General features: G+C 37.3%; 1 protein-coding gene across 1 annotated transcript in view; it reads right to left on the bottom strand.

The window, feature by feature from the left end:
• The window catches only part of LOC121872713 (bifunctional purine biosynthesis protein ATIC-like), a 47,794-nt gene that overhangs the window by 18,934 nt on the left and 9,713 nt on the right, over positions 1–19,147 (bottom strand). The window contains exons 5-8 of the mRNA XM_042375724.1: positions 17,926–18,101; positions 15,951–16,111; positions 10,143–10,298; positions 9,893–9,982 (exon numbers count right to left, since the gene is read on the bottom strand). Of these exons, the coding sequence (XP_042231658.1) occupies positions 9,893–9,982; positions 10,143–10,298; positions 15,951–16,111; positions 17,926–18,101 (583 nt within the window). The remainder of the gene's footprint in view (positions 1–9,892; positions 9,983–10,142; positions 10,299–15,950; positions 16,112–17,925; positions 18,102–19,147) is intronic.

The following is a 19,147-nucleotide window of genomic DNA, read 5'->3' as shown; positions in this document are numbered from 1 at the left end:
TTATAAATAAAAAAAAAACTATTTTACTTTTATTCAAGTTTTATAAATCCATCAACATTTTCAATTGGCATTTAATTTGTAAGACTCCACTATAAAAATAATCCATGTAAAATTGTAAATGTATATGTACTAATATGGAAAAAATAAAGGATTTTCAGTATTATATGCATATTATTTGGAATGCACTTTTTGAGGCAGACAGTCTTGGAAAGGAGGGGGGAATGACATTCTGACATATGGTGAAAGGGGTGCATGGGGCAAACAAGGTTGAGAACCACTGTCTTAGAGTATAGTAGGGGTATTCATTTCAACCCAGTATCTACCGTTATTTTGTCCAAGTGACCTTGATACCAGAATTACAATACCCATGTGCCTACCCTCGCCATGCTACCAAAAGAACTGAGGTTATGAAGTAACCATGAACTGAAATATGTAGACAGAACCAATTGAAGGAAATAAGACAGAAGTATGAAATAAGGAATAAGGGCGGAAGAAAATCCCCGTCTTTAGGTGGGCTCGGTGGTTCAGTAGTGAGTAGTAGTAGTGGCAGCATGTGCCCCCGCTCTTACATCTGGACATCCCCCCCAGGATTGACAACGGCGACAGCTGTCAAGCACTGCCCGAGAATGGTGGGAGGCAGGATTCACTACTAAGAGCAGAAACGTTACCGCGAACAAATTTTGGCTTTAAAGTCATGTACACTAATATGGACACGTTCCTTGATAAGAGAGGAGTTTGAAACACTACTGAAGGTATAGGCGTTTTAGAAATGTTGTACAAGAACAGAAGAATAGACCCGGAGGAATGAGAGCTCAATACAGACCGATAGGACTCATTTACAAACCTTTCTCAAGCAACTTGTACGAGGGCTGTGGTTATCTATGCTAGGCAAGACCTTAGAGACAGCCAAGTGAGGGAACAGGAGGAGGATGGGTTTGAAGAATCAAAGTAGTGTAAAATTAAATTGAAGGGGAGACACTTGCTTATTGCTGGGTGTATCTACAGAACCTCAAACTGTAGCTTATTAAACCAAAGGAACTCGAGAGCCTTAATAGACAATGCACCTCCTTGTCAAGGGGGACTTTAACTACGGAGACATCGACTGAGAGGTGAAACCATGCCAAATGACCTAAATAACTCTGCTACTCTTTTTGTAGAAACCAAGAGACAATTTTCTGTCCCAACATGTTAAAGACTAGACTTATTACAGAGGGGAGCAAACACCCAAGACACTAGACCTCATAACTAACAAGGAGGGCCAACCTGGAACACCTAGCTCCCATTGGCACCAGTCACCATGTAAAGTCCTTCAGATTCAACTTACTTGATTCATGACAAAACCAGGCCCAGGTTAAAATATTACAAGAGAAATCATGAAGGATTGAAGGAGGAGACGAGGGGTATCCAATGGCCTGACTCAGAAAGGTATACGAACAGACAATACGCGAATATCATAGCCAGTAAAGTGAACCATTTGATCGATAAGTAATATCTCTGTTAGCCGGAATCCCTCAAACCTAGAACTCTCCAATAGCTGGAATTGAAATTTTATCTGGAAATCATTCCCAACACCAGAATTATCTGGAAAATTCTAGCTTTAGGAACAATTTTCCAAGGGGCACATTTTTCCGGAAAATTCCAGGGATGGGGGATTTCTTTTCCGGGTTCGAGAGATGATGTAATGGGCAATTTCTGGAACTTCTGAGAAAAATTTTCCGTTACCCGGAAAATTCCAGGAAGAGGGATTTTTTTCAGGCTTTGAGAGAGTCGTCTCGTTACCCGGAAATCTCTCATTCCCGGAAGTGCTCTGCACCAATTGTTCCAGCTAACAGGAATATCACTGTACACCCAAAACCAAACCCAGCGCCTCCAGGAATACAAGAGACCACTACACATGAACCATACGGCAGACGACAAAGTTAAGAAAACTCAAATTTGAGATGTGGGCGAAGACAAACGAGGAGCAGGACAGGAGGATGTATTACAGATCCAGGAACCAAACAAAGTCAGAGTGTAGAAGGGCTGAAAAAGAGTTTCAGAGGCTGATTGTGAACGAGGTGAAGTCAAACCCAACGGAATTTTATCTTTACTCAAAGTCGAAATTATACTACAGATGGGCAGGGGGGGGGGACGTAATTGTGGTGTATAAACATCTCCATCGAGTGTCCGTACCTGGAGCTGGCGGACGCCCGCCCCACAAGGTGTCAGAGCTCAAGGTTGGAGAAGCCAGAGTCCAGAAAACTGCGAGGACAAACTTTTTCGGAGTGAGTTGTGAACTCTTGGAACAACCGGCCAGTGTTGTGATGGCACCGAGTGAGAGCTGTATCAAGACCAGATTGGACCAACACTGGAGCAGGTTCAGATAAGTTCAGGAGCCAGTGCATGCCCAGTACTTAACAGACATAACCAACTGCCCAAACGGCTAACGAGCTGATCAGTGGCGAGGATAAAATTAAAAAAGTAAAATTAATATACAGTGGTCCCTTGGTTATAGAACAGTTCGTTTAACGAAATTTCTGCTAACGAATTAGCTTCCATAAGGATCTTCAATTCGGTTAACGAACTAAACTTCGATTAACGAAATCCTTACAACAAACACGTTTTGTTGCGAGCATCAGCTGATCGGCTAGTCCGCCAATACAGTAATCTGTTCTATGTTTACATTCGTTTCCTTGTGGAGCAAATATCAAGAAGGTTGTGTTCTGGAATATTTTTGCATTTTCTATATTAAGATTATTGGTCATTTTAAAATTTAGTCATCCAAGTTCTGTCTATATAAAGTTTTTCAACTAATACTTTTGGCTCAATTATGTAACTATTCATTTATTGAAACTCATTTGCATGCACACACTGTCCTAAGGGCAAAGCTGTACTGTACAAGTACAGTAATCAAAATAATGTACAAAATGATCACTAAAACTTTTGTCGAGTGCAAATTATTGCATGTTTACATTCAAATTAATCACTATCTTATAAGAATTCCAGCAATGTAAATTATATTCTTCCCGGTCACTTCTATGACAATTTATAAGCAAAAAACAAAAACTCAATCTCAAGGACATAAATAAACAAATAAATACTTCACTAGACCTTAGGCACCAACTGTCAAACATGTCACTGTCCCCTCCCCTTCCTCCCTCACCCCCTCCCTCCCAGGGTTTTGTGGTTATACAGTAGGCTTTAAATTTTTATATTATATAATATCAAAGACTAAAGTTAGAATATTATTTGCATTGCTGGAATCCTTGCAAGACAGTGAATAATTAGAATATAAACGTCATATATTTTGCACAAGAGAAAAATTTTAGTACCTTAGTTTAGTACGTTTTAGTAATGTACAGTTTTTCAATTGTATTTTTGGGTAAATTTACATAAATTTCTCCATTTATTTTTATTCATTTACATGCACACACACCATACTAAAATAAACGTAAAAGAAATAACTGACTTAAGTGCAAACCTGTACTGTACACTCGGAAACCATAATCTCTAGCCCACCTGGGTCGGTGCTGGAGGTTAGTACAGTGTCCTTTCTGGACGGAGGCCCACTCTAACTACCACGAGGCAACACACGCTCAAACACAGTCATAGTACGGCCGTATAGATGACATTATGTATAAGTATTGTATATGGCATTTTATACTCTGCATTTTCTTCATTATATATGATCACGAAGAAAAATTACCATAGGTTGTAGTTACGAAATTATGAATGGAAATAAACACTTCCAAACCACCCAGTGAATCCACACATCGTTTACAGCGCTTGTGTGTGTGTGTGTGTGTGTGTGTGTGTGTGTGCGTGCCAGACCACGATGCTTCCACAACACCCCATCTAGTATATCTTTTATTTTCCCTTCATTCGTATAACTATATGAAAAAGCGTGTTTAATTTAACTACATATTTCAAAACCCTTAATTTACATGTGGATCAGTCATTCCTCATTTGATAAACTTATAGTGTAATACTTTGACCATCCCACCTGGGCACATGGAGGCCCATGGTAACTCTCACAGGGCAACATACGCACGAACACACAAGTTATGATATGAACCCTTCCAGGCTTCACTATCATTATCATGTTATGTTCATCGTGCTCTGTATCTTGGTAACTAGTCATAGTATCAATACAGGACAGTGTTATTAGTATAATATTGTAACTTTTGCCCTACAGTTATTGTTGTAAATCATGGACAGGAAGGATACATAAATTGTAATATCAAGTGTATGGTTTGCTCAAAGCCACCCCAAGTCAGACAACGCATCACACAAAGTTACACTGTGTGTGTGTGTGTGTGTGTGTTCTGTAACATTAAGCTTCACCCTTAGTAGGTAAGATGTTTCATAGAGGTTTCTCCCATTCGTCATTGTGAGCATCGTCCCAGAGCACATTGTTTCCATCAAAACCGTGGTTCATCCTTATTTCCCTTCTTCCGTGCAACTAATCCATATGGCTAAGTGCTTGCTTTTCAGTTCTTTATTTACCAAAATAATGTGGATCAGTTATTCGTTATTTAACACATACATGCACTTAGAGCATCAAGATTGTTTTATAGGCATGACTATTGGTTAATTGAAACCCCGAAAATATTTTTCACATTTATTATGCATAAACATTGTAAACATATCTATGTGATTATTGTTGTATATAACATATACTTAATGTCTGGACAGATTCCCAAGAGTTATGCATATTAATGCATAGGTTTTGTAAGCATATTTATGTGAAGTGACGTAAAACCACAAAGTAAAATACTGGACAAATTCCCGAGTTAGGAAACGAAGTCTATGTGGCCCCAACGAGGTTACACCAGAGAGCTAACTCCCCCGCCACACCCTACAAGGCACCGTCGTGGGCGGAGATTTAATTCTTGACCACAGGATCCCGAGACACCTCGTGCCCATAGGTTAATACAGTGTCCAACCTTCACCTGCTGCTATAACTTCATGAAATCTGGTGGGCATGGAATCTACCAGATTGCTGCAGATGTTCAGCCTCCTCCTTATTCCCTCCCACACATATGTGCGTGTCTCCTCACTGTCTCCCTCGTTTTCACCTCAACATCCCATTCAACAACAATATGCGCCCATAGATTTTCTATTGGATTACAGTCGGCTCCTTTAGGCATGAAGTTATAGCAGCAGATGGAGGTTGGACACTATTAACCTATGGGCACGAGGTGTCTCGGGATCCTGTGGTCAAGAATTAAATCTCCGCCCACGACGATGCCTTGTAGGGGGTGGCGGGGGAGTTAGCTCTCTGGTGTAACCTCGTTGGGGCCACATAGACTTCGTTTCCTAACTCTCGGGAATTTGTCCAGTATTTTACTTTGTGGTTTTACGTCACTTCACATAAATATGCTTACAAAACCTATGCATTAATATGCATAACTCTTGGGAATCTGTCCAGACATTAAATATATGTTATATACTACAATAATCACAGATATGTTTACAATGTTTATGCATAACAAATGTGAAAAATATTTTGGGGGTTTCAATTCACGAAAAGTCATGCCTACAAAACAATCTTGATGCTCTAAGTGCATGTATGTGTTAAGTAATGAACAACTGATCCACATTATTTTGGTAAATGAAGAAATGAAAAGCAAGCACTTAGCCATATGGATATAGTTATACGGAAGAAGGGAAATAAGGATGAACCACGGTTTTGATGGAAACAATGTGCTCTGGGACGATGCTCACAATGACGAATGGGAGAAACCTCTATGAAACATCTTGCCTACTAAGGATGAAGCTTAATGTAACAGAACACACACACACACACACACAGTGTAACTTTGTGTGATGCGTTGTCTGACTTGGGGTGGCTTTGAGCAAACCATACACTTGATATTACAATTTATGTATCCTTCCTGTCCATGATTTACAACAATAACTGAAGGGCAAAAGTTACAATATTATACTAATAACACTGTCCTGTATTGATACTATGACTAGTTACCATACAGAGCACGATGAACATAACTGTTAATGATAGTGAAGCCTGGAAGGGTTCATATCATAACTTGTGTGTTCGTGCGTATGTTGCCCTGTGAGAGTTACCGTGGGCCTCCATGTGCCCAGGTGGGATGGTCAAAGTATTACACTATAAGTGTGTCAAATGAGGAATGACTGATCCACATGTAAATTAAGGGTTTTGTAATATGTAGTTAAATTAAACACGCTTTTTCATATAGTTATGCGAATGAAGGGAAAATAAAAGATATACTAGATGGGGTGTTGTGGAAGCATCGTGGTCTGGCACGCACGCACGCACGCACACACACACACATGCGCACGCACACATGCACGCACACACGCGCACACACACACGCGCACACACACGCGCGCACACACACACGCGCGCGCGCACACACGCACACACGCGCACACACACACACGCTGTAAACGATGTGTGGATTCACTGGGTGGTTTGGAAGTGTTTATTTCCATTCATAATTTCGTAACTACAACCTATGGTAATTTTTCTTCGTGATCATATATAATGAAGAAAATGCAGAGTATAAAATGCCATATACAATACTTATACATAATGTCATCTATACGGCCGTACTATGACTGTGTTTGAGCGTGTGTTGCCTCGTGGTAGTTAGAGTGGGCCTCCGTCCAGAAAGGACACTGTACTCACCTCCAGCACCGACCCAGGTGGGCTAGAGATTATGATTTCCGACTGTACATGTACTAAATGGTTACGGTACTAAATTTTTTATGTCTAGTGCAAATTATAGCTTGTTTATATTCAAATTAATCACTATCTCACAGGAATCCCAGCAATGTAAATTATATTCTCCCCGCTCATTTCAGTGACATTTTACAATAGAAAAGCTTAGTCACTCTTAAGGACTGATAAATAAACACACAGACCTTCGGCACCAACTGTCAAACATATCACCTCACCTCCCGCTCCTCCTCCACCCCACGATCGCTCCCTCCCTCTCCCCAGCCAGGGTTTTAGGCTTACAGTTTTTATCTTATATAGTATCACAGACTAAAGTTAGGAGAATATAATTTGCATTGATGGAATCCTTGCAAGACAGTGAATAATTTGAATATAACGTCATATTTTGCACAAGAGATAAAAATTAATCACCTGTATCACATTACAGTAGTGATTTAAAGAGTTCTTTATATGTACGTATATATATACAGGTTGACAACCCTTTATCCGAAATTCCGAAAACCGAAAGTTTTTTGTGGGGCAATTTTTTTTTTTTTTTTTTAAACGGGGATTAGCCTACCTGGGCATAGATCACTGACCCACATCGGGGCCTGGGGGGCGAAAATGTAATAGTAATAATAATTGTAATAGTAATAATAATTATAATAATAATAATTATAATAATAATAATAATAATAATAATAATAATAATAATTATTATAATAATAATAATAATAATTATAGTAAATAAAAAATACACCAAAATAAAATAATAATGATAACAATAATAAAATATAATAAAATTAATAATAATAATAATAATAATACTGTAATAATAAAATAATAATAAAGAAATACAAGATTAAAAAAAAGATCAAAAGTGAGAAACGCGACCTGGACCTATGAATTATTATTACAGGTTGTACCTCTCTAGTCCGGCATTCTGTGGTCCGGAACGATTTTAGTTTGTCCAATAGGCAGGTTTTTTTTTTTTTTTATACTTATCTGAATTATTATTATTATAGGAGTATTACATTTTCGCCCCTCAGGGTCCAATGTGGGTTAGTGACCTGTGCCCGGGTGGGCTAATTCCCGTAAAAAAACAAAAGACAACAAAGCCGCGGGAAATTAAGGTTTGTTTACATCCGGCAGTTTGGCTCTCTCTCTCTCTATGTTTGTTATACTCTATACAGTACAGAGGACAACATTTAACCCTTCAATATACGGTATATGAACAGTAAATAAGTGTTGCTTTCATATTCTTATGTAGAGTAATGACAATATGTTTTTACATGTGCTCACTTACATACGTGCAGTTTCACTTTTTTCTTTAACATTAATGGTTAGTTACTTATATTGTTCCATTTATTAACATTAAATAACATTACTTCAAAAAATCATATTAATTTTTACATTAATTTTACTACAGCTACAACCAGGGTCTTATTTTCTTGTTTTATATGTAGAACCACTCAGTCACTGGTTTTGTAATCAAAGAAAACAATGCCGCCTCATTTCCTCGTGTGTTTTAATATTCTACATATTATTAATGAATTGTATTGCTCATTTTGCACACAAACATTAATTAAAAAAAAAAGACATTCAGTAATAAACAATAATGAATCTTTTGTACACAAGAGAAATGACGCTGTTTACAAGATTGAGCACGTCGTCTGAACGTTGGCGAGCCGTTCAAACCCGTCGAAATTCGAGTTTCCGACATCAAAATTTTAAATTATGTAGTGTTTTTTTTTGTGTCCAAATAAAAAACGTTGAATTAAAAATTCGCGAAATTTGAGAAGCTACTGTACGACATTTAACCCTTCAATATGTCTTCAAAGTGACCACGAAGCAGTGAAAGTGGTGCTAACGTCAGCGCAAGTCACTATCTGTCCAGGAAAAGGGAGAATTTCCATGGTCCGGCACCGGTCAGGTCCCGAGGTTGCCGGACTAGAGGTACAACCTGTATTATTATTATTATTATTATTATTATTATAATTATTATTATTATAATTTTTGTTATATTTTCACCCCCTAGGCCCCAATGTGGGTTAGTGACTTGTGCCCAGGTGGGCAAAAAAAAAAAAAAAAAATTCAGAAATCCGAAAAATTCAGAAATCCGAAATGCCTCTGGCCCCAAGGATTTCTTTTAAGGAATTGTCAACCTGTATAGTGATTTAAGGGTGATTTAGGGGAATTTTAGGAGGGTTTTAGACTTAATGCATTTTTGGCATTACTTTGTATGTACTTTTCTGTGAGCTGGAACCAATTACCCAATATCCCATTGAAATAATGGATTCGGTTAAAGAAATTTTTGGTTAACAAACAACTGTGGATCGATTTGTGTTCGTTAACCGAGGGACCACAGTACTGTATTTTCAATTGCAGAATTAATATCCTAATAATTTCATGAACATATAAAATTAATCTTCTGAAAAATTAATGCATTTACAGGTAATTGTAATTTTTGTATAACCCATTGTAGGGCTGTTGCTCCATTCGGCATTTTATTCTGGCCAACACCAGAATATTTTATTCAGCGGAGAGAAACCATTGCCCAATAAAAGGTTGAGTAAAGAGGTCAAACTATTCTAATTGGGTTTATGAATCACATGAAGATAAACCCACTAGTTAACTTAAGCTTTAGAGAAACAGCCTAACACGAACCTAACCCCCAGGTAGCAGTATGCAAAACAATGCAAGTGGACTAATCCTGTAATCCTTGTTTTTGTTCTCAGAAATTGTTCAACTTTTTCAAGAAGAAGAATTTCAAATCATGTGGATCATCAAGGTTACAATGTTAATCAGACACATCAACCAAACTAAGGTTTTCAAACCGGTTTCAAAATGTACACAGGAAACATTTCACATTTTATAAATAAACTACATAATTAATAAAAAATTTAATTGCTGCAAACACCTTGTGAATGACCCAGGTTAACTTCTGTAGTAGTCCACTAACTACAGATTATTAGCTATCGGTAGCTCACATGCATAGAAATTCAGTAGTAAAAAAAAATAGTTTTATTACCTTTCAGTGCATAGTAGGATACAGTATATATATGTACTATTCTGAAAAAGAATAAGAAAAGCTGTGGGGGTAGCAAGAAGCGATGTGAAGTCTGGCATGAATATAAAGTTAAACTCCTCGAGACAATGATATGTACGTATATCCAGGTGTTGTAAAACAATGCTTATTAGATTACACACCTGCAAGACACAGTAGTTTCCACCTTTCTTCTTCTTGAGGAGTTCTAAGGCTTCTGCAGTATAACCAGGAGCCACAACTCCATCAGATACCTGTTGTCACAATTATTATTAATGTTAATACAGTAGCTAAATACAATAGTTGCGAATCCGCAACCAACCATTGAACTCTTACTCGTAACAATATAATAGCCCATATTACAAATGTCATTATGTTTTGTAGCGTTAATATACTATATTGTATAGCACTTACCTCCCTGGAAATTATCCTAGCTGTAAGAACATCACACTCATCGGACAAAGCCACAAAGTCACCAAAGGATGACATGCGGTCAGCTCCTCTAGCACGAGCATAAGCAATGGCCAGGGGTGTCAGGGGGCCCAGGTCCTCTACCATGCACACCTTTGCCTGAAACATAAATTAATTTGCAATATTTAATAGAATTTCAAGAGTACCAAAGCATATATTATGTCTATATTTACCGTATTTGCCGGCGTATAAAATGCGATAAAAAAATGTATCGCAAATTACCCTGCATCTAATGCGCCCGTATTACGGATGGGAGGCCGAGCGCCGTAAGCGGAGGTGCCTAGCTAGGGAGTCTGGGATGAGCAGTAGTCCACTAAGCACAAAACTTGTGTTACTAATAATATTACTAATAATAAAATACTGAATAACAAGCCAAATTATCACAATCTATTATCACAAACTTGCGACAAATTTGCCGAAAACGTAAATAATGGCTTACATTTGCTTAACACCAGAGGGAAGCTCACATCTCACTGTACCTCCTTCCCCAGCATACGTAACCCACACCAGATACTGTACATGTCTTACATTATTTAACAACTGTTACCTTTAAGAAACACTTGTTTATTATCTAAATGAAAATTGCCCCTAGAAAGATTAAAGGAATGTAAATAAAGTTCAGCCGCCAGTCAGCCATTTGCAATGAGCCGATGATGCCAAAACAATAGCGATGGTGCTACACCCTGGTGGCAGCTCGCGGCAACACAGAACATCACAGCCTAAAATACGAGTTACACGTCCTGTCGGTAATTCTCTTGACCAAAGCATAAACAAGCCACACAGCTGCTCTGATCAGAGGTAGAGTTGGGTTAGTATAAGGTTACGTTATACTGTGTGATTTCCTACTTGATTCTAGTATATATTGTATTTATATGCACAAAAATCATTAGTTTTCCACTACAAAACCACTTTAAAATCACTTTCAATAAATGTTTGAAAAAAAAAAAAAAAAAAATCCACAAAATGTCACTGTAAAATAGGGGTGTGTCTTATACGCCAGCAAATACGGCGAGTATGTATATACAGTCAACCCTTGCTTTACGTGGTCCCACTTATATGCGTTTCCACGTTTACGCGGTACCCGGCCAAACACGGAATGCTCACTTTCCGCGGTGTGTGTACCCTTTTACGCAGAGAGCGGCGCGAGCAGGGTGCGCACAAGGTCCCCCAGTCATCAAAACATTACCGAGTTCTTCACCCGCCACAGCCGGCCCAAGTCAGTGATAAGTGATAATGATAGTGAGGATATGGACTTATATGGACTTTGAGGGGTTTGACAAAGAGGCCCTGCAAGCCTCTGTGGTGGATAGTGATACAATTGATACAGGTGAGGGCCAATAATCTGCCCAGCCATCTTTTCTACTGATGTAAGTGTTTAAAAAACCCAATATTATTGATATTTCTCTTAATTATTTATTGTGTGTGCATACCATCATAAAATTAAGAAGTTATTTTTACTACAACGTAGGTATTGTATCTGAAAAAGTGGAGTTTGGGGGTCGGCCCGGTCTCTATTTCAATTAATCCCATATGTTATGTTGTTCACTTTACGCGGGCCGTCGTGGGTTCAATTGACCGCGTGAAGTGAGGGTTCACTGTATATATACATACAGAGAGATCCATCCATCCATCCATCCATCCATCCATCCATACATACATACATACAGTACATATATATATATATATATATATATATATATATATATATATATATATATATATATATATATATATATATATATATATATATATATATATATATATATATATATATACATATATATATATATATATATATATATATATATATATATATATACACATATACATATATATATATATATATATATATATATATATATATATATATATATATATATATATATATATATATATATATATATATATATATATATATATATATATATATATATATATATATATATATATATATATATATATATATATATATATATATATATATATATATATATATACGGTATATAAAACGAAGGGTACTGTATAACTAATCAATACTTTCGACTTGCTTTGCTCACTGTACAAAATGGAACTCCAACATGATGATTAGGCATCTTGGTTCTTAAGTTTCAAATACAAGTAAATACTGAAGTGTTAATTTCAACATTTATAAAGATGCTAATTATGCAATCCCTTTTAGTTTTAGATTTATTTTACCATTAATCGACAAACATTTACACGTTACTTTTCATATTCCAGATTTAATGTAATTCTTTCCTAGTAATAATAAAAGCAGTGACAATATAAAGTACAGTATTGCTTTCATCTTCATTAAAGGAAAATCCTTTCAATTATTTTTTTTTTGACAGTTTTGTAATTTGATAAATGTTGAGAATAGCTTATTGATATAAAATCCTCATTTCTCATTTTATTAAACTGACAATCTATTTTTTCATTTTACCATTTTTATTACCAAGTGCAGCCTACTTCTATAGAAAAAACAAATGGGAGCCATTCTGCTCCTCTTCAACCTAACTACAGTGACCCCTCGTTTAACGAACACCTCGGTTAACGTAATTTCGATTAACGAACTGCCTTCCATAAGGATCTTCAATTCGTTCAACGAAAAAAATTTCGCTTAACGAACTTCTTACGAACCGACCTCAACATGTTTTCGCTTGCACTGACCGGGCAACCAGCTTTAGTATCAGTCCGCCAATGCATTAATCGGTTCTAGGGCTTAAATTCCTTACTATTTTTGTAAATATCAAGAAGTTTATACTATTCAATAATTTTAAAAGTTTAATATTCAATTTTTTAGTCATTTTAACAATTATTGAACATAATTGAAGGTAAAGTGACTAGTTTAATGCGCGGCATCCAGCCTCTTAACACAGCAAACAGGCGTCAGTCTCTCTCTGTTTTCACTGGAGGTAACATCTTGCTTGAGACTCTCTTCAACTAAACGCTTTTTTTCTGTGTTTCCAAGCAAATTATTGGTCATTTTGAAAATTATTTTACATATTGACAATATATAGTGCAGTGCAGTGTTACTTTAAAGAAAATATTCTTTATTTACAGCTAGTTTAACTTTGAAAAATACGTGTTGCCATTGTTTGAATCCAGCATGGGGCCTAAGAGATCAAGAAAAGTGATTTCAATCCAAATAAAGCAGGAAATAATAAAAAAACACGAACAAGGTATTAAATCAAATGCGCTATGCAAAGAATATGGCATGTCGGCATCAACTGTGTCGACAATTCTTGCACAAAAAGACAAATTTAAGGAAGTGAACGTGAGAGACAAATCTACAAGAGTGTTTAAAAGTAGATCCCTAATCGTAGAAACTGAGAGGTTACTTATCATCTGGATTAGGGAAAAACAGATGAAAGGTGATTCAGTTTCTGGTGATTTCATTTGTGAAAGAGCCAGGGAGATTTATGAACATTTAAAGACAGATCAACCTGGTTCTTCAGGAACAGAATTTGAAGATTTTCGGGCTAGCAAAGGCTGGTTCGAAAAATTTAAGAAAAGAAGTGACATTTTAAGTGTTGTTAGGCATGGTGAAGCTGCTAGTGCTGATAAAGAAGGGGCAGCAAAGTTTTTAATTGAATTTAAAAAACTGATGGAAGAAGAAAATTATCTTCCACAGCAAGTGTTCAATGTTGACGAAACTGGGCTGTTCTGGAAAAAGATGCCCAAAAGAACATTCATCACCAAGGATGAAGCCTCTTTACCTGGGCATAAACCCATGAAAGACCGTCTCACTCTATTGCTTGGTGCCAATGCTTCAGGGGATTTCCGACTGAAGCCTATGCTTGTCTACCACTCTGAAAACCCCAGGGTGTTCAAGCAACAGAAAGTGGTAAGAACAATGCTTGGAGTTTATTGGAAGTCCAACCGTAAGGCATGGGTGACAAGACAGTTCTTTAATGAATGGGCTGTTGATGTGTTTTGCCCCTCTGTCAAGAGCTACCTAACCACCAATAAACTTCCTTTAAAGGCTCTTCTCCTCATGGATAATGCTCCTGGTCATGACCCTGACCTTGCCAGAAATTTGGAGTATAAATTTGACTTTGTGAAAGTGTTGTTTTTGCCTCCAAACACTACATCACTCATACAGCCAATGGACCAGAATGTGATCAGCAACTTCAAGAAGTTGTACATGAAGAAAATGTTTAGGAGGTGTCATCAGGCAACTTCCATTGATCCTGAACTAACACTGAAACAGTTCTGGAACACACAATTCAACGTCCTGGAGGCTGTAAAATTGATTGTGTCATCATGGCAAGAAGTCTCCAATAGAACCCTCAATTCTTCATGGAAAGCACTGTGGCCATCAGTAGTCCATGATTTTGAGGGATTTGAGGATGACACAGAGTTGGACCAGGAGATTGTGTCCATTGGTCAGTCATTGGGTCTTGAAGTGGAGGAGAAGGATGTGGAAGAGCTTGTGATGTCTCATGAGGAGGAACTTACTCCTAATGACTTGAAGGAACTGGATGAGATGTTACGGGTAGAGGCTGACAGTGGTGAGGAGGAAATTGAAAGTGATGACCATATGTCAGCTAAACAGTTGAAAGATGTGATTTACCACTGGGAGAAGTTCAGGGAACTGGCTTCAAAGCACCCAGAAGTGGAAAAAACTGAACTAACTTTGTGTCATGTTGAGGACTCAGTGGTCTCCTTCTTTAAACATAAGTTAATGGTGAGGAGGACAGATGCCCCACAGACCACAATTGACACTTTCTTCAGTAAAAGGCAGAGGGAACAAGATGCTAGCCCTCAGCCTTCCACTTCAAGAAGGAGAGAGGATGTTCATGGTGGAGAATCTGTCAGTCCAGAGGTTCCTGACATTTTCATGGAAGGTGACTCACCTTCCAAGAAGCAGTAAAATGCTTCTCCTCCACCTCCACTTCCTTCTCTTCTCCCTTCTCCTCCTGCACCTCCCACTTCAAATGCACATCACCACCATCATCCAGGAGCCTTCTACATACACACCTCAAAGTAAGTAAATTTTTCCGCCATTTTTGTTGAAGTTAGGAAATTTTCGGTGAGCTGGAACCAATTACCCAAAAACCCATTGAAACAATGGTTTCGGTTAACGAACGTTTCGGTTAACGAACGACCTTTTGGAACGGATTGAGTTCGTTAACCGAGGGGCCACTGTACAGATATTTATTTAAATGCTATAGAGTATTCTACACCTTATCCATTCTAATTCACAATTTTACTTCCAGAAGAGTAATAACTTATTCCTATGCTTAAAGTACTAATACTCAGTTTTAAATGAGTATGTCCACAGCACTCTACAGTATATACAGTACTGATCATTGTTAAATATCAAGGGTAAGCTTTTATTCCGCTCAAAACTATCCTGTCATTGGAAATGAAGAAACCCACAAGCTTAGAAAAGTATTTTGCATCGTAAGCCTAGTTATCTCCTACTCACTCACAATAGTACTGCCTCTTTTTCATCTATCTCAGCCTCAGGCATGGAGGTCTTGTACCCTACAATTATGTCCATTACTCTTCACATCCCACCCACCTCTTGCTCCAAAAACTTTGCCAATTACATGCAATTCCCATCTTGCACACAAATGTGTCTTTTAATACCGATGGGCAAACATTAACCCATTTCATCCAATCACTCCTCTCCTCAGAATGCTAACGGATCAAAAGATTCCGATCATATGAATCCAAGACCAACAGCATTAAACTGCTACAAGAACTACTGTATTACTGTACAGTACAGCAAAAACAAATGCCTACCTCTGCTTCATCAAGAGGTACAGCAACAGCAGCTCCTGCAGGAGAGACGTGTTTGAAGGAGGCAGCAGCAGGTAGGTCAAGGGCACTACGGAGCTCACGGACAAGTTGCCATGCATTGAGGGCATCACAAAGGTTGATGAAGCCAGGTGACCCATTCACCACTGTAATGAAAAGCATTAAAAGAACCATCTGTACTGTACACCTTATATACTGTTCTCGCTCTCCCCTTTAGGTGAATCAATATCCTAATATCAAAGTTTATTTTTTTTCCATTTCCTCAGGATTACAGGGTACAGTATTTACATTTTTCAGTTTCCAAAATGTTTGCTCTTTTGTGGCATCTTAATCTATCCACTTGCATTAATGTTCACGCTTCCTTACTTAATGAATTACCAAAACTCTTTAAAACCTCTTGCATACCAAATCACTACACCACATACATCCAATGTTTTTCCTTTTGATATTTACAGTACCTGCTCCCCCTTTAGTATGCTTCTTGTCAGCGGTCATAGATCCATCCAACAAACCTTCATTCTCCAGAACATCCTCACTCTACAAAATTAAATATCACAAACTAATCCCTTTATCCCCCCCCCCTCCTCTAAATCAAGCCAAACAAAAGTTGTGTATACTGTACTTTCTGAAAACTAAATTTCCAGCATTCTAACATTCCTCCTAAACCCTATTATGTACAGTACTGTATCTCTATCAAAATTTCTACTGAATTTCTTTCATAAATTTGCCATTACAAATACAGTCAACCCTCACTTTACACGGTCCCACATTCCGCGTTTCCACGTTTATGCTGTACCCTGCCAGAACCCAGGATGCTCACATTCCACGGTGCGTGTACCCCTTTACGCGGGTGAAGTATAATTTTTTTATTTAGCTCATAAAATTCATACAAATTATCCGGCCAGAATATAATTTACATTGCTGGAATTCTTACAATTTGATGATCATTTTGAAAAGAAGCATCATATATTTTGCATTAGACATACAAATTTTAGATCTAATGTAAGTATTTTGTTTACTCTGAGTAAATATGTTATCTTTTGTGCAAAATATATGACATCTATATTCAAAATATTCCTGGTCTTACAAGGAATCCAGCAATGTCAATTATATTATCCTAACTTTAGTCTGAGGTATTATTTATTACTAAAAGTTAAAATCTAGTTTTTTCACCCAACATTTCTCTGGTAGGGAGGGAAGGTGGGGGGTGGGGGGGAGGGTTGAGACCGACCGACCATCTGGCACGGTTATCTGTCATGAATATTTTTTTTTTTTATTAACTGAAGATATTTGTTTTAGCTCATAAAATTCATACAAATTACCCGGCCAGAATATAATTTACATTGCTAGAATTCTTACAATTTGATGATCATTTTGAATATAAACATCATAGATTTTGCATTAGACATACAAATTTTAGATCTAATGTAAGTATTTTGTTTACTCTGAGTAAATATGTTATCTTTTGTGCAAAATATGACATTTATATTCAAAATATTCCTGGTCTTACAAGGAATCCAGCAATGTCAATTATATTATCCTAACCTTAGTTTGAGGTATTATTTATTACTATACCTTAAAATCTAGTGGTTTTCCCCCAAAAATTTCTCAGAGAGGGAAGAGCCAGTGTGTGTAGTGTGAGAAGAGGGGGAGGGAGTTGAGTCCATTATTTGAATGGACATTAACTTGGCGACTGTATTTCTCTATTTCTCTTAAGTATTAATTGTGTGCATGTACCATCATAAAATTAAGATGTTATTTTTACTAGAACATAGGTATTGTGTCGGAAAAAGTGGAGTTTGGGGGTCAGCTGGTCTCTATTTCAATTAATCCCATATGTTATGTTGTTCACTTTACGCGTTTCTCACTTTCAGTGGTAACCTGTGGGTTGAATTAACCGCGTAAAGTGAGGGTTGACTGTACATAAATTACATCTTTTCTGTAAGTAAATAATCCATACCAGTCAGGGGAAGTTCAGCATTCTGTGTGAAGATCTGAGCTGGCTTCTGGTGAGGGTTCATGCCATAACGGAGAGGTAGTTGGGATACCCCTGACGAGTAGGTCTTCCTGAAGTAGTCACTGATGTGATCATCATACTGTGCAGTGTGTGTGAATGCCTTTAAGGCCAACTCTTGCCTGCAAACAAGACCGTACAGTACATCAATTATTTTCTAAAACTGTACATGGAGTTCACAGCATTAAAAATGAATCCCCACCCCCCCAAAAAACGTGAATACTGAGCACACAGTCCTAGTTCCTATTAATAGTCTGTACTAAATACAAATAATTCAATTATAAAAAGAAATGTAATGGAATGTAAAAATGTATGCATACTTCTGAAGCATTACTCTTTATCTAGAAATATACAAATTAAAAAATTATGTTAAGGATATGACCCTTCTGCTATGGAAAGTCAAGAAATTCTCTACCATGAAGCACACACCCTCTTCAATACATCTTTGATAGTTGCATCTAGGAATCCTGGGGATTTGGAAAATACTGTACACTATAGTACATATTTACAGTATACAGGGTACAATAGTTTCCTTTGGTTTTCTCTGTCCAAGAGGAATGAAACCCAAAAAAGGAGCCAGTTACCAGAAACCCCCAAAATCTACAGCATAAATCTTGAAAGTTACAGGGACCCCTACTTAATTTACAGTATTATTAAGACAATGCTCAGGGGAATTTGATGAATTACAGTTTCTTGGGTTCTCTACCTTTGAGAGGACGAAGCAGTCAACCATTAGCAACCCAAGGACAATACTGTACTGCAGAAATAAACAATTATACAAGTTGTTTGGATCCCCTACTTAAGTGATCCCCAACCTGTAGTTCACAGGCGCCATGGCACCTGCTGAACCACATTTACTAGAAAATGTGCGAAATATTTGGGGTTCTTTGTCAGAGTGAAAATGAAAATACATATGTATTAATTTGATAGGATTTTATAATTTGTGCAAGAGAGAGATAGAGGAGGATGAGGAGAAGAACTGAACTGGAGATTGAAATTTTAATTTTCAAACTGATTTGCAATTGAAAACCTCATATTAAGCATGCATGACCCAAGATTAAATGTAAAACGTATGCAGCTGGTAACAGACTTCTGTAAAACTGCAAATAAATGTATATAGCACGATTTTTTTTTTTACTTTAATGTAGATCAAAAGTTTTTGTGCCCT

Source organism: Homarus americanus, unplaced genomic scaffold (assembly GCF_018991925.1).
Source record: "Homarus americanus isolate GMGI-L3 unplaced genomic scaffold, GMGI_Hamer_2.0 scaffold39155, whole genome shotgun sequence".
NCBI classification, from domain to species: Eukaryota; Metazoa; Arthropoda; class Malacostraca; order Decapoda; family Nephropidae; genus Homarus; species Homarus americanus.
Note: the sequence above shows the minus strand (reverse complement) of the source record. Positions and strands in the feature narration are given on the sequence as shown.